At 39.5% G+C, this 15,724-nt stretch overlaps 1 protein-coding gene across 5 annotated transcripts in view; it reads left to right on the forward strand.

Annotated features, from left to right (window-relative positions):
* Window positions 1-15,724, forward strand: part of MAP3K20 (mitogen-activated protein kinase kinase kinase 20) — an 86,533-nt gene that overhangs the window by 50,561 nt on the left and 20,248 nt on the right. For 4 of the 5 annotated variants that reach the window (XR_008204578.1, XM_052674597.1, XM_052674600.1 and 1 more), the window contains one exon: window positions 4,724-4,859. Coding sequence is in view for 4 of the 5 variants with exons in the window: in XM_052674597.1 (XP_052530557.1) it covers window positions 4,724-4,859 (136 nt within the window). In the remaining variant the exon portion in view is untranslated. Of the gene's footprint in view, window positions 1-4,723; window positions 4,860-9,132; window positions 14,142-15,724 lie in introns of those variants that run through there. The other variant, XM_052674599.1, reaches the window with a different exon arrangement.

The raw sequence follows: 15,724 nt of genomic DNA on the forward strand, positions 1-15,724 counted from the left end.
CCATTTTTACAGTAAAAGTGCCAGCTTGTTTTACTGGTGTGCCAAAACTTCAAAAAATGTCCCCAGAGCACATTTGTCAGTTGGAAAGCCTGCAGCCTCACAGTACATCCTGTGTTTGGAAAAGCAAATTGAAAACAGATCTGCACAGGCAGAAGACTTTTACCAGCCGATTGCATTCGGTCTATATTAAGCAGCTTGGCCCCCCTCCAGTTGAGCAGAGAGGAGAGCTATTAAAAGTGCCCCACCTGCACCGTGCTGCGGCAGGAGCCCGCAGAGCACGGGGACAAGAGCAGGGGAACGGGCCTTGCAGCAAAACCCGAATCCGGTATTCCCTTCGCGGACTTCCCAGTAAAACCGAGACTTGTGCTTTTAATTGGAAGAAGTGGAAAAAGTGACTGGGAGCCGGGACGCTTCCCCGGTCACATGGCAGCAGTATAAATAGCCGGGACGGCTCCTGCCCTGACTCAGCAGCGCGCTGCCGCGGCCCCCGCACCGCCAGCACCGGCGACGGCAGCGCGACACCTGCTGGCGGCCGCCCGCCCTGTGCCCGCTGCCGCCCCGGACCCGGCCCGCCGGCCCGGCCCGCTGCCTCGCTGCTTGCTCGCGCTTGCGCTGGCCCCGGTGTGGTGCTGAATGGCTCCGCCCGTGCCACGGCTTTTGCGGAATGTCGCTGTCTAAACTAAGGAAGCTCATGATCTCGCAGAAGCAGCCAGTAAAACGAAATTTGCCAGAATGTGTTTGTGGAAATGGAACCTCATTTTAATGATGAGCAAGTACTCAAAATCCTTTAGCAGAAACAAGTATTTATTTAGCTCTTACGAAGACAGCAGAGTAAAAGATGCTGTAGTTGTCAGTAAACTTGATGGAGTTGATTCACTTTTTGGAGTGTGATCAAATATTCAAGTTTTCACCAAAAAAGTTATTTTGATGCACCTAAGCTGCTGTATAAGGAATGGTTGACAAGGTCTTAAAGGAAAGCAATGTAGGAACAAAAATCTTTCTTCTGTGAAGAAATGCCAACATTTCTTAACCATGGAGAGTTGCGTTAATGGTAAAGTTGGCAAATTTTGTTTCTGGAAGAACAAATAACATGGAGACAAGGAGATGTGAGAGAGAAAAGATGAATTTGGGATTGGGCATGACTTGCCTGAAAGCAAAGATGACTTCTGAATTAAGCTAAAATGAAAACACAACTGCAAGAAGTGCACAAATTGCATGGGGACTCGTTTAGACACTGGGATAAGAGTGGTTCTTTCATACGTGAATTCTAGTAATTGAGGTGGAAGTCATGTCTGCATGGAGACACACAGGAAGGTTAAAACAAATTAATAGGAAGTATGGAAAAAAGAAAAAAAAGAAAAAAAAAAAAAAAAAAGCAAGTTAAAACAGATTAAAGGCTTGTATGCATAAAGTGATCCCAAGAGGTAAACCAAAACAGACTAAGACCATTTCTGAGAAGAGCTGTGCAAAAATTTCATGTGCTTTATCTTCTGCATTGAAAAATCTTACCTTTTACTTGTGGCTTTATTTATTTATTTATTTACAATCCCATCATCATTTGGAAAGAAATAACAATGGGGAAAGAATTGGATATGTTACGAAGAAATAGGAATTTTTAATAAAGCCTGACTGTCAGAGCACTGGAGAGTGATGGAGGGAAAAGTGAAGGTTATGCTTAACCTGCAAATTAGTAATACAGATACTGCACTTTCATGATGATGCTGCACTTACCAAAGTGAATCAAAGCTGGGACAACTTGGGTCGCGTTGTTTCCCAACTCCATAATGTGTTCTTTGACCAGCTGGCATGAGAGCAGAATGTGCTGAGTCCATACACAACTGTGCAGGTGAAAGGTCAAAATGTAATTTATCACTTCTTTAATGTGGTCTTACTGGCAAAATGTAATGGTATTCACATTTATATTAATAATGATTCAATCTCCCTGTTCTATAATGTCCTTATTTTATTTCCTTACTGTTCTGTGCCTCACATTTTTATAAGGCAGCATTGACACACTGTCCTATGACTAAGTTGCACAGATCTGCCTTATGTTTACATTCATGTTCTTTCATATCTTTGGAGCTCTTTCCCAAGTCACTTTTATTATGGTAGAAAAAAATTAGTGTTGAAGTAATGATGTTCCAATTCAGTGAGAAATCGCATTTGTCTGCATTTAGCCACGTGTACTAACTGCGTTTCTTGAACTTGCATCCTTTCCCTACAAGCAACTGTTCAAATGATTAAAAGCAGTCTATTAGTGATACATATATTAGTGTACCACTAACAATTCAAGACATACAAACAAATACCACTCATTGTTTTTAATCTGTGGCTGTTTATCATTATAATCTCTAGTAACAGTATACACATTCTTCAGTGTCACAGAATGAGATTATTCTAGAAAGCAAGCAAGCTGAAACTGTAGAAGCAAACAAATATACGCTCCCTGCAATGCATAATGTTTCAAGCTGCTTCATTTATGAAGGAAGACTCATTAACTGGGCAATGTACGGTAGCTTTCTCTTTTAATTACACAGTTTTATTATACAGAGGAATTATTTTCTGGAATGCAACTGTTTTTGCAGACTGACCTTTTATTGTAAGAGAAGTTTCTAGTTAATGAAGAGAGATAATTGCAGCACAAAATAGACTTTTGACATATAGAAAGCTATTGTTACCAAGACATTGCTAGTGCAGAATGTTATCTAAAAGAGAGCCTTAATTTACATATTTAAAAAATTACAGAGTTGCACGTATGTTGCAGTGATGTTGAGACCTAAGAAAAGTAGTGTGCAGCAATCCTGTAATTGCTCTGTAGTTGCTGTAGTAGATTGAGGCGTACATGTTGCACTGACCAGGAAGGGTTTGTGACAAGGAAACGAATGCTGGGAAAAGAGTTGCTTTCTGACCTTCCGTGCAGTGCTTTTCAATTTAGAGAATGACAAGATTTAGTCAGGAATTCTGCCTAATGTATGTATCAGAAGATCTGTCTGGAGCATTGCTTTCAGTATTTTCTAGGCATTTTAAAACAAATGTTGAATTTGCTGTTTATTAGGATATATGATGACTTTCCATCCATCACAGAGATGAGCCCTGACCTTTACATGCCTAAAAAAGAGAGAATTTTTCTTGAAATCTGAAGCATAATAATTGTGAGGGACGTTTGTTCTGACCACCGCACTGAGCAGCTCACTCAGCATGGTTTAAGTGGGATAAATGCCCTTGCCCCAGGTGGCTGATTTTTGCAGTGGAATTAAGCGTGGCTGTAGAGTTTGCAGTAGTTTGCTACTTATTCACACTCCGTGTCTTTTCATGGACTTCTGTGAGCACTGCTCTCTGTCAGAGATTTCTTAATATAGTAGAGCATGTACAGAATTTAGGATATTTAAATTCTCTCATTTACTTAAGTAGGCTCTTTTGGTATGTACTTTCCCACATTAAGAGCCGAACTCCTTTAGTGTGATAGAGGAGAATAGCTAAATCACTCTGTATTAAGACAGAGAAAAAAAGCACTTTATTTTTTACCAAACAGAAATGACAGCTACCGTTGTGGTAGACCTTCTATTTTCTTATTGTAAATATCAGAAGGAACAGATTTTCTGCAGTATGTTAACAGAAGAAAATATTGTGAAAGTTTGAGCGGAAGTGTTTGGCATTGCCAATTCTTCCTAGCTATCGTAAGAGCTCTCTTCAGGATCGATCTCATTAGAAGCTTGCTCTCTTTTTTTATGAGCAAAACCAGAGCACTGTGATGGACTGCTCTTACAATGTGAATGAGAAGTAACTGAAGTAACTGTTTGCTAAATAACTTCAATACAAATGAAGCATCTGATGGAATTTTTTTCCTTTGGTTATCTTACAAGCAAAAAATGTAGCTGCATTTACTGATGAAATTACTTTTCTCTGTGTTCTAATACACACCCATGCCTTTGCAGTGCTTGTTAAAGTCTTTTCCAGAAGCAGACCAGTTCATGAACACACTTAAAAGATACTATTAGAAAGCATGTCAAAGGAAACCACTTGTTTAAGGGATGAAGTACATGCAATGCAACCCAACAGAGACCATATCTAAGTTCCTTTGAATACAGCCTTTGCTTCCTGTCTTTCTTGTTTGTCTCACCTTTGCTTGTGTGGTAAAAAGCAGAAAAAAAATGTAAACCAAATCCTTTAATTAACTATTCCTAACTTGAGAAGCTGGTGACCATTTGGAGGGCTGAATCATATGCGTTATGTTCTTGCTCATATTTACATGCTCTTATCTTGACCTAGAGAAACAGGAAGGTTAGCAGTGAAAATACTGGAATCCTGAATCAAGTAAAATTTATGGCCATTTTATAAAACTAAGCAAATGGGCTTCTCCAGACTAGTCACATTGTATTGCTAATGATTGTCCCATTATCTTTATTTAGTGTAGTGCTTTATGGATAATATATTTCCTGGAAAAATGGCATTTTCGTTTTTAGAATTTTATTATAACATGGCATTCCTACTCTTTTTAAAATTCTGTTTTTCTTCAGTTGGAGGTATTATGGTTATTCTGAAGTATAAACATTGCCAGTTGTTCTTAAAGCTCTGAAAGGCTTTGCATTTGGTAATTAAATGAACTGCTTGAGTTAGTGTTGTACTTTTCAGCCTTTCACATTTAATTAACATTGAAGTGGGAATTATGAACAATTTATATCTGTCAAGAAAAGACAAGACGTAACAAATTGTCTCCGTGCAGATGTGAAATTGAGGCAACCTTAGAAAGACTAAAGAAACTGGAGCGTGATCTGAGCTTTAAAGAGCAGGAACTAAAGGAACGGGAGCGACGTCTGAAGATGTGGGAGCAGAAGTTAACTGAACAGTCCAATACTCCTGTAAGTAGACAATAATTCATCCTTTCATTTTACTTCAGAAAGCATTTCAAGCTTTGCCTATGCAAATCTAGGTATACACCAAGGGACTAGTGCTCCAGTTTTCTTTGTGTTGTGTTGGGTCTATTTTGTAATATCACTGCAAATGACTACATTATTTAAAAAAAAAAATTAATGTAATACATTGGATATCAGATATTGCTTATAGTTCATTTTGTGCCCTGGGCTTTTGAGTAGTTTCCCATTGATTTAATTTCAGTTCTCAGCATTAAAATTTGTTTGCATTCAGTAAAGTCATTTTCAACTAGAAAGTTGTTGACTTTAAATGGACACAGCATTTGGTCTTAAAAGTAAGATTGTTTGTTGCAGAAGAAAGCTTGAGATGCCTATGTATTATTTTTTTTTTAATATTCTTTTAATATGAGAAGAAGCAAATTTCCATGCCATGGAAGAAGGTCAAAATTAGAGCTGTTAATCTGGGACTTTGTGCATAGCTAGAGTTAATGTGCTCATGCTGGCTGGTGGGACCTCCACATTCTTAATAATAATAATAATAAAACAGTAATAAACTGAACCAAAAAAATCCTTTGTATCATCTTGAATTTCCTAATGAAGTATGATATCCTCAGTGACTGATTGGCAGAAGGAAGACTACAGGGTTAGTGCCTGAATAAAAGCATACTATGACAGAATTGTTGCTAAGAAAAATACTGTTATTAACCCACTTGTTTTTAAAGTACTAGCCAAAAGAAGTATGAAATTGAGTTTGCAATAGCATCTTATATACTTATGCACAATTGTATCTCACTTATATCACTGATTCTGATCAGAGCCATTTACATACAACTTGTGTTTAAGGCAGAGCTTATTCCTACTGTTTGAATGAAGTTGCATTCATGTTCCAGCTGTGACCATGTAAAGAAACAATGAAGAATGAATGTTTTCATATGTGCAGATAAACTGTGTGTTCTTAGATATCCCTGTGTCTGCTTTAATGCTTGCAAACTTCTAGTAACTGAGCTGTGGACTGTTGTCTGTCTTGCTCACAGCATGAGACACAGCTTTAATGAGCAAATTTTTTTGCAGGCAAGGCCGTAGGGTTTTTATGCTGTACCTGCTTATGACTTCTATTTTCTTCTTGTATCTGGCATTGCTGAAAGTATGAAGCATTGTGCAATGGTGTGTTGTGCAGAGCATGAACTATCTTTTCTGCATAATATTAACGCAACTCTTCTATTGCATTTAAGTGCAATTTCTTCTAACAGAAAAATAGATATATTTCTTTTTCCATAGATCTCTAGTGAACTGTTGCATGGAACAGCTTTAAAAAAGAAAAAGGAAAAAAAAAAATTACATATTGACAAAAATTGACTTGTTCTAGCAGGATCGGTTTCTTCATAGCGAATGCATTTGTAACCAGTGCCATGTAGAATTTCAACTCTTTCTTAAATTCATAGCTATATATCATTTGGAAAACATGCCCGGGCATTCTCTCTGCAAGTTGTAATCCTTGGAGTCAGGTGTCTCCCTTCATCCCTCAGTTCAGGGTACGTCTGCTTAGCAATGCCAAACCATATGATTGCAGCAGAGAGGTGCACTGCTTGATTTTAAGCTACCTTGGCTGTCAGAACAGTTGTGAAGACATGCAACCTGGAGCTAATAACACAGCTTAGAGTGCCCACTAGGCTTGTGCTTGGTTTTTAGCCAGCTCTAGGCCCTGTTCTGTCTCAGATGGTACTGTTGTCCCTGCTGTGCACTCTGCAGTCACTTCTTCATTTTGCTCTGCAGCAAAGACAGGAGGCCAGCAGACACTTTTAAAGTGGTGTGCGGGAGGAGAAACTCAAACCAAGTGAAAGGGAAACAGGGAAGCTGACTCTGCCACAGAGTTGGTAGAAGCTTCATCCTGGAATCCCGCATGGTAGGTAGCTCTGAGTAGCAGAAGACTGTGCCTATTCCAAAGAATAAAGCATGTCTTTGTACACGTCAGCATTGTAAATCAGCATGAGAGAAAGATAAGGCCAAACCTTACAAACACTTCTGTGACAGTAGTGTTTCTCCCTGCTCTCATTTTGACTGTTTCTGCTGTGACTCATGTAACAGACACCTCCAGGTCTTATCCCAGCAAATTTCCCTTGTGCAGAGTGTCTTGCACAAGGGAATATGGAGCCTTTTGCAGGAATAAAATATGTCCACAGCTCTCTTTTGAAAGACAACCTGGCTCAACAAGGGAGGTCCATGTAGCTAAACCGAATTTCGTATAGAGGAGGACAGCAAGCAAGACATGAAATCTGAAGATTTACCTGTGGTGTCATGCACCTGCAGGTCATCATTTAAGAACAGTGACTTGTATGGAGACAGAGGATCCCAGCGATCTATAAAAGGCCTTGATGATGGTCACCACATGTAATGTGACAACAAATACGGGTCTTGTCACAAAGAACTCCTAAGCTTTCAAAATAACAAGACGTGGTAAAATGTGGAGGAAGTTAGGTTTTTATAACCCACAAAATGTACCATAGCTGTGGCCTACTAGCACCTTAACCTCTTGACAAACATTGCATAGTGATACAGAAATATGTTTCAGAGGAGAGTTCTTCTGCTTTGTTGATTATGAAGGAGTTCTTCCTGTGTTTCAGGGGATGCATTTCCATGGTTCTTAAGCGATTAAAACGCTGATAGCGGATTAAAGAACTACCTGGCACTCAATCAGTGTGCTGAGCATCCTGTTTTTGTGGTTATTTCTTGTTTTTCCTCTATATCAATAGGAGCTATTTATTTTCTCCTTTTATAGGAGCTATTGGTGTTCTTGATTTAAGTGGTGTTCTGGTGATCATCTTTTCCTGTACAGCCAGGTGTACATAGGCTTAGCTGGGGATCATGTAGACAGCCTTAGGACACAAGAGAGTGTTAAGAGCTCCCTTGTTAATTTTACTTTCATTTCTTAAACAACAACCACTGACTTTTGTCACCACAATGCAAATGGAAAGCCAATGTAAGTAGGAAAAACCTGAAAGAGACAAAAGACAGATATTTTCCTTTTTAAATCATAGACAGTTAATGAAAGTGGTTTTGAAAAGAAATGGGCACACTTTGAGCAGCCTGGCCATGAAGCCTCCTGTATGGCCGTGGCACCAGCATAATCCTCTCATAACCTGCTGCGATTAACTGTTGTCAACACTTCAGTCAGTTTTCTGATTAGCTTAAAAGAAAGATGTAGAAAAAATGACTTTGGGGCAGGTCATTTTTGGGGCAACTTTGAAAAGAAAGACCATTTCAGTTGTTTGCATGTAGCTCCTTTGCTCTTGCTTTAGTTGGTAGCTTAATTTAGGTCCATACACCTGAGGATTTGCTCCCTGTGAAAAATAGGCAGGCGTTTCACTGAAGTTACTTGCTGTGGCACTCTGAAGAGGCATTGTTATTTAGCTGGGAATGGTTTCAATTTGTAAAACTCTGTAATTGCAGACTGACAAAAGAAAACACAATTTTCTGTAGATGAAGAATTAATCAGTAGAGATTTAAAATCATGTGCAACCAAATGAGAGATATCTAGAATTTTATACCACTGAAAAGATTAAAAAAAAAAAAAAAAAAAAAAGCCAACCAAGCTGAAGAATCTGACCAAGCAGCCCCCTCATTCCATGCCTGCTTCTCTCTGGAACAGTTTCCAGAAGCAGTGTGCTGTCAAGCTCAAGGTGGTTCCTGTCTCCTTTGAATTGGTGAGAGGCTTGTTTCTGACTGCGGCCATAGCAGGATGACCCTTTCTTCTTTTGAGTATATGCTCAAAAAGAGTCTTTGCACAAATAATACTGCTACTGTTATTTCTAATATTTTTGAGGGCTGCTGCTTCTGCACCAAACTTCAGGAACTTGTTTGGGTTCTCTATTCTTAATATGTTTGATTCTTCAATCCTGAAAGGTTCGGTTAAGCAACTAACTCAGACTTATGTTGTGACCCAGGAGTCAGTTGACCTGGTTAGAAAGCATCACAATCTGTTTTATGCTGTACAAAATGAAGGATTGAAGAGCCTGAACCTCCTTTGATCATGAAAGCTCTGCTACCTGTGATTCTTGCCATGTAATTCTGTGATTTTGCGCTTCCTTTTGAGAACATTGAGCACAGAATTAAGCAGTTGTAATGAATTCTTGAACTCCATGTTCAGATTCACTAATCATTATGCTTTCTGTTTATTGCCAACTAATCTGGTGGTGTCTTTTTCCTTGATTTTTAAATTGGTTCTAACTTTCACTTTTGCTCTGTCCTTTCCTTCTTCAAATAGTTTCTCTTACCTCTTGCTGCAAGAATGTCTGAGGAGTCTTACTTTGAATCTAAAACAGAGGAGTCAAAGAGTGCAGAGATGTCATGTCAGATCACAGCAACAAGTAACGGGGAGGTAGCTGGCATGAACCAAAGTCTGAAGGCCTTGATGATGACGGGCTTTGGGGATGTCTTCTCTCTGAACCAAGCAGGATCTGTCCTGCGTTCTGGAATGCAGATAAACATGCAAGCCAAAAAGAATTCTTCTAAAACCACCTCTATGAGAAAAGGAAAGAAAATCAACATGGCTTTGGGTTTCAGTGAATTCGACTGGTCAGATGACGATGATGATGATGATGATTTTGATGACACAGATGATAGCAGCGAATGAAATCAGTTACAGAATTAAATTTGAAATCGGTTTTAGCAAAGCAAAACAATAAAGTTTGAGAACAAGAATCCTGTCAGTTTGGTCTGTTCAAATCCTGTAAAAGAAAAAAAGTGAGACACTTTCCAGGCCGAGCATGTTTGTGTGTAGGAAGACATTGTTCTTGTTTAGACTGCGTTGACTTATTTCTATTTTGATGAAATTTGGTACTAAACTTCCAAAGTAATTGAGATTACTATTAAGAAATATGATTATGTCTGTAATTCTTGATGCCTGATTACAGAAACTATGGCTTGATAAACTTAAGAACTGAAAACACTGGGGGAAACTTCAATGCCTTTAATGCAATTAATGTACTGCAAATTTTTCTGGGTTTTTTTGTTGTTGTTGCTTGTCACTATCTTTACCCCTTTAATTGTCAATCATATGATACACTTGTGCTTTCAGATTTGCTGTTCTCCGCAATCCAATCTTTCTCACTGTTGCAGTGAAGGGGTTTGCTGTGTTTCTATTTTAAAGCTTTTTCAAGGTGAGGTTGTGGGAAGTCACAAATACGTTTCTAGGAAAAGAGAAGCTTAGCTGAGAGAAATAAAAGGGTAAGCTAAATATACAGTTTAAAAACCAAGTAGCAGCAGAATCCAGATAATCCCTATTAGTAGATGGTTTGTATAAATGCTTTTCCCCTTGCGTGTGTGTGCATGTGTATATAATTCACTCTAGCAAAGTGAATCGCAATCAGACTTCTGCATCCATTATCAGATATTGTGATCTAGAAGCTAATTTTCAGTTATGTTGATGTAAATTCAGGAAGCCTCGTTAACTTTGATGTACTTACTCTGGTACCTGAGAGTAAAAATGGGTGTTAGCAAATTTTGATTCTGTTGCTTCTCTTAAGGCACGTGTGCTATCCTTACAAAAGGACAAGGAAAAGTCATGGTGACATTTCAGCTTGGACCCTGCTTCCGTGGCTTGTGTGAAATTCTCAGTGGTGGCAGCAATATGAGGAATATTTACAGTCCCTGAGTATGTGGGGTTTTTTTTCAGCTAAATCACTTCTAAAGCATTGCCACTACTGTTATGACTTTCCATAAAACTCGGCATGTAACAATCTGCTGCAATAATTGCCTGCCAGGCACTTGTGTTGAGAGCAGTGAGTATTTTTCTCCTGATGACCCCTTTAGCAGTAATGCAGGAGGAGGGAGGGAAACCAGCACAAACACGAATGCAGGTTAGAAAGGAAGCTGATGTAAAATATTTGCCCAAGGAAGAAGGACAGCATTTTAAAAGAGAAATGTTACTGTCTTGTTCAGCTACAGTGGGAAATTCCATAAGGAATACAGTCAAAATTCCATTCTCTGTTACTGGAGGGGTTTCTTTTATGAAAACTTCTGGTTTTGAGCGGCTTCTTTAATTATAGGCTTGTCTGTTACACAGCTCTAACCTATGTATTATATGAGCATTTTTGTAGATTGCTTAGAGAAAAATGGATACATTAGATAACAGCAGGCCTGAAATCATTGCATGTTCAGACAACAAAAGAGAAAGTTCTTTGAAGGAGTTTTCCCAGAGTGATGAGTGGGGCACTTCTTTGCGATGTGAGACAGAATTGTTTTATTCTGAAACGCCAGCACTGGTCTGGTAGCCTGCGAGGCAGTGAGTGCTTCAGCCGGAGCTGGCATGCTCCACTCAGTTTTCACCAGTCTTGGCCCTCCAGAATGCTTCCTTTCAAGTAGGATATCATTCCTCATTCCCCTTCTTCCTAACAGTTGCAGGTTCATTGGCTTGAAGATAACCCTCAAGTATCAGGAGGCTATTTCATGTCTGAATTGTAATATACATGATGTGATAAGCTTACTCCATATCCTGGAGGCAACATGCTCTTTAGACACAGGTAGGGATGGCATTTTAGGTCCATCAAAGCAATCTGACTTTAGAGAGAAGAGATGCTGAAAGAATAAACTGGAAATAAGAACAAATAGGCTATTTCCAGTGCAGATTTGCACTCTTTCTATAAGTTTATGTCTGCTAACACCCAGAGCAGTTATATTATTTTTTTTAACTTCCACATTGCACACAGGAAAATTTGACCTAATGTGTACACTTAAGATGTGTGTTGTTGCACGTAGATTATTGTACCACATATGCAGTGTTGTACAGCTTTAACTGAAAACAAAATTTCATTCAGTTTGATTAGCGTTCAGAAATTACTTGTCCCTAGCACTGATGTTTTGCACTTTTTTTAGGATCTGACACTCTCAGAGCACTTTATACATATTTATATTTGTGTAAGTTTTAATTGAATTTTTTACATTCACTCCTTAGTGTTTACAGAATTAAAAATAGTCCTTGAGTAGTACACTACAGGAATTCTTAGTTAAAAAATACCCAAATTTGGGTCTCTTTTCAAATTTTTATACTTACCACCCATGTGTGTGTCTTATTTCAGCAGAATATTATCAGAATTTGGTAACATGCCCCTAGGAGTTTTGGCTATTTATTTAGTTCCAGTTCTTTTATGGGGAAAAGAAATAGAAAGAAAAAAAGATTTTATTCTTTACCTTGTACACACTTTGCTTCTCAAAGCAAGTTTAGCTGTATTAAGAAAAAATTTAGACTCTCTTAAAACAACTTGCTTCATGCTTAAAGTAGCAAAGATCTCTGAATTGTAAAGAAAGTTAAGATATGACAGATAACATATGATAGGCTCTGTTGGTGCAGTTCTATCATCACAGTATTATACTTAGGATATTGGCTATGCTTATAAGAAAGAAACGATACTGATTGAATTTTTACTTTCTGTGATGGCTTTCGTAACAGATGTCTGCAGTTTACAAGCCAAAAATTGCATGTGAGAATCAGCTTGTTGTTTCTGCCTCTGACAATCTCCTAGCTAGATAAAGATTTTGGAAGCATCTCTGGTGGCAGGTGTGTTGTTTGGAGGAGATCATAATATTTTCATCTTCCAGACCTGATTTTGCTCTGCCGTGTAGTCTGGCCTGTTTTCTGCCTGTGTCAGCAGCACAGAAGTCCACAGCCACTTGCTGTGCCAGCTTAGGAAAGCATTTATCAAACCCCAGAAGTATTTCTCTGGCTACTCTGGGCTGTGAGCAAAAGCACCCAAAGCCTTCCCATGCTTCACGCACCCCTAAGCACACTCATCTCCATCGGTCCTTTTGGGGTCCCAGATTTCTCTGCCTTTCATAAAGTTCTGCAGGTATCTGCAGCAGAATGGTTTTGCTGTACTTGACAGAGGGGAAATGCAAGAACTGGGCCTCAGCTTCTCATTTTCACCAGGCTGTTGTTCTGCCAACATTTACTAGGGTGGCTCAAGAGAAGAATGGTGAGGATTGTCTGTTGGCTCGCTTGAAGATACAGAATGAGCTGGGACCAAGACAGGATGTCCTAACTCCCAACTCTGTTTCTTTTCCTTCAGCGTTGGGAGAAAAAACAGGGGAGGAATTAATGGCGTAAAACTCTTAATCTGGTCTTTTTTTGTGACTTGATTTGACCAGTTTTGTGATCACTAATTCCTTGGATGTATGGGGTGTAGGTGGTGCATCCCCAGCTGGCTGGAGGCCTGGCCTGGAGTTTGTCCCATCTACCTATGGAGGCTTTGGGGAGGTGAAGTCTGGAGTAGCTCCTTGTCTCACAGTCTTGTTTGACTTGTCGTTATTGTTTGAGAAGTTCTGTTAGATGTTGATTCCCTCTCCTTCTAGATGTTGAAACAGTTATTAAGAATTAAATATTTGTTAAAATAACAAGTCATTTTGCTCTCAGCAGTATTAGTAAATCTATAGTGTGCATACTGCTATTCAGTATGCAGCAGAGTCACCGTGTCTTTAATACTGTAGTTTCTTTTTCTGTAATCAGGCAGCTTTTACAGGTTTTCAATAGGACCTCTAACTTGACAGAGGTTTTGACTACAGTCCTATTTCAGGTAAAAAGATAAGTTCATTTAGTAATTTTCACAGCCCTTAAAATGCACTAGTAGGAATCTGGAGGAGAATCCTTTCTCCTTTTCCCCAGACTTCGACTTGGTGTATACACTGTAAAATCTGCACAGAGATTTCTGATGTGTGAAGATTTAATTTTGAAAATGTAGAACCAACAACCTTCTTTAAACATTTTGTATTGTGTGCTAACTATCCATATGCCTTTGAAAGTCAGATATAGTCCACTGCATTTCTTGCTTTTGCACTACTGAAAAAGTTTTGTACTGAATTATAGAAATTGATGCCACTTACACTTCAGGTGTGAACGGATGAAATTTGGATAGAAGATATTTTCAAAATAATCATTCTCCCTTCTGAGAAAATGGTGAGCACAGTGCCTGTGCCAAGACTCTTGTGCTGTAAACTGAATATATAATTTGTGTGGAACATGCAATGTTACACTTCTGTGTGGTAAAACCTTGCAGCGTCAGTTACTCTCTTTATTGCACTTGACATATGATGTCTTGTTTTATTCACACTGTGGATTTGATTTTCCAGTGTAAAAACATAGCATACAACCAAAAAGAAACCATGCAATGTATTCAATTTCCTCAATTGGTGTCATGAACTTTCTATTGATGTGAACTTTTTCCTTTGCTTCTCTTTGTTCCAAACTCTATTTTGCAATAAACATTTTGACAGTAAATTTTATGCATCTGTGTCCCTGTGTAAAATGCTGATGTTTGAAGAGTTCCTTACTGTCTGGTGGTTCAAGTCATTTTTATGTTACTCACTGTGTAACATTTCTACTTTACTCTGCCCATCTTTTCTTTCCATTTTTTTTTTAATTTTGAAAGAATATGGGATATACTCTGTCTCTGGTTATATTTGAATGTGGGAAAGCCTGAAAACATCTATTATGCAATCAAAAAATGCAGTACTGGACTTCTGCAGTGAGTGGTTTAATCATACCAATTATTCTACAAGTTCCTCACACAGCACCAGCCCTTCTGACAATAAGTACCCACAAAAGGCCCAACCCACTGCCTTCGCAAGGGTCTTTGTGGTGGCCATTTGCCCTTCCTTGGGCTCAGTTGTTGCCTCAGCACTGCTGCCCAGGCAGCAGGTATCTTTTTGCACAAGATAAGACTGACTAGCAGTAGGTAGATTTAGAAGATTGTCTTTACAATGCCATGTTTTCAGTCAGTGCTTTTAGCAAGCACATTTTCCCATCTGACGTTTCACTATGATGCCTTTGGCACTGTCCGTTTTGGGGTTGCAGAGGGCAGGAGGATAGGTGTAAAGGCCCACCAGGTCCTTCTTGCAGAGGTCTTTCAGATCTTTCAGATCTCATGGATGATTTGTGCACAGCAGACTGTAATGGTGATGGTAGGAGGAAGAGGGTCTGAAGAGTCCTCAAGCTCAAAGCAGGGGGTGGATGTCAAAAGCCGTAGTTATGGAGGACGTGTCAAGGAACATTGGGCAATCATAAATCCTCCAGTGGGAGCTTCACATGAATGTTGTGATGGGCACAGTTGGAAGTCTTGGGTGAATTATACTAGAGCCTGGTCTTGGTACTGGAGATCCGGGGATGTGCTCAGTTTGGGCCAGAAGGGACAGCTCTGCTGTGGGCTCAGCTGGGCACAGACAGGGTGAAGACCTGGCCTGTGCCTGGAGGCTGGGGTGCTCACAGGCCAGCAAAGCTCACTTACTGGAGGTAAGAAGGGCCTGGAGGCCAGTGGGTAACTGAGCTGTCACTCTCTTAGGTCACTGTTACATACATCAAGCTTACAAGCGCATCATGGCATGGAGCCTTAAGGAGATTCTGACTGTCCAAATGTGTACATACAAATTAATATTAATTCTTTTTCTGGATAAGAATGCAAATAAGGTGAAGCCTGGGTAGCATATGCTTGTGTGAGTAAAACAGCAATCAGTATTGCAATGAGATCTTCTATTGTGTCAACTTTTCCAAATCATCCCAGAATTTCACATCTGTCCTTTGTGGTTTCAAGAGCTACGACAAAGCATGCCATATGTCGGCTGCAATGCCAGAGGGGCTGGGAAGTGCTGTGCTCACAGAGCCTCAGGCAAGCAGTTACGGAGCGTTGGCAGAAACCAGAGGAGAATTGTCCCAACAAGAAGACTGACCACAGCAGCCTGACTCCAAATCCTGTTTTCTCTGCTGTCTAGTGGCAGTTTTACTTCCTTCTGCAGAAAATGTTCCTCATCATTTTGGATGGTGTCATAATCACAGCATTGTTTTTCCTGCAGAAATGATATCGAATCCATAA

The sequence above is a fragment of the Tympanuchus pallidicinctus genome, unplaced genomic scaffold (assembly GCF_026119805.1).
Source record: "Tympanuchus pallidicinctus isolate F22 unplaced genomic scaffold, pur_lepc_1.0 scaffold15, whole genome shotgun sequence".
NCBI lineage: Eukaryota > Metazoa > Chordata > Aves > Galliformes > Phasianidae > Tympanuchus > Tympanuchus pallidicinctus.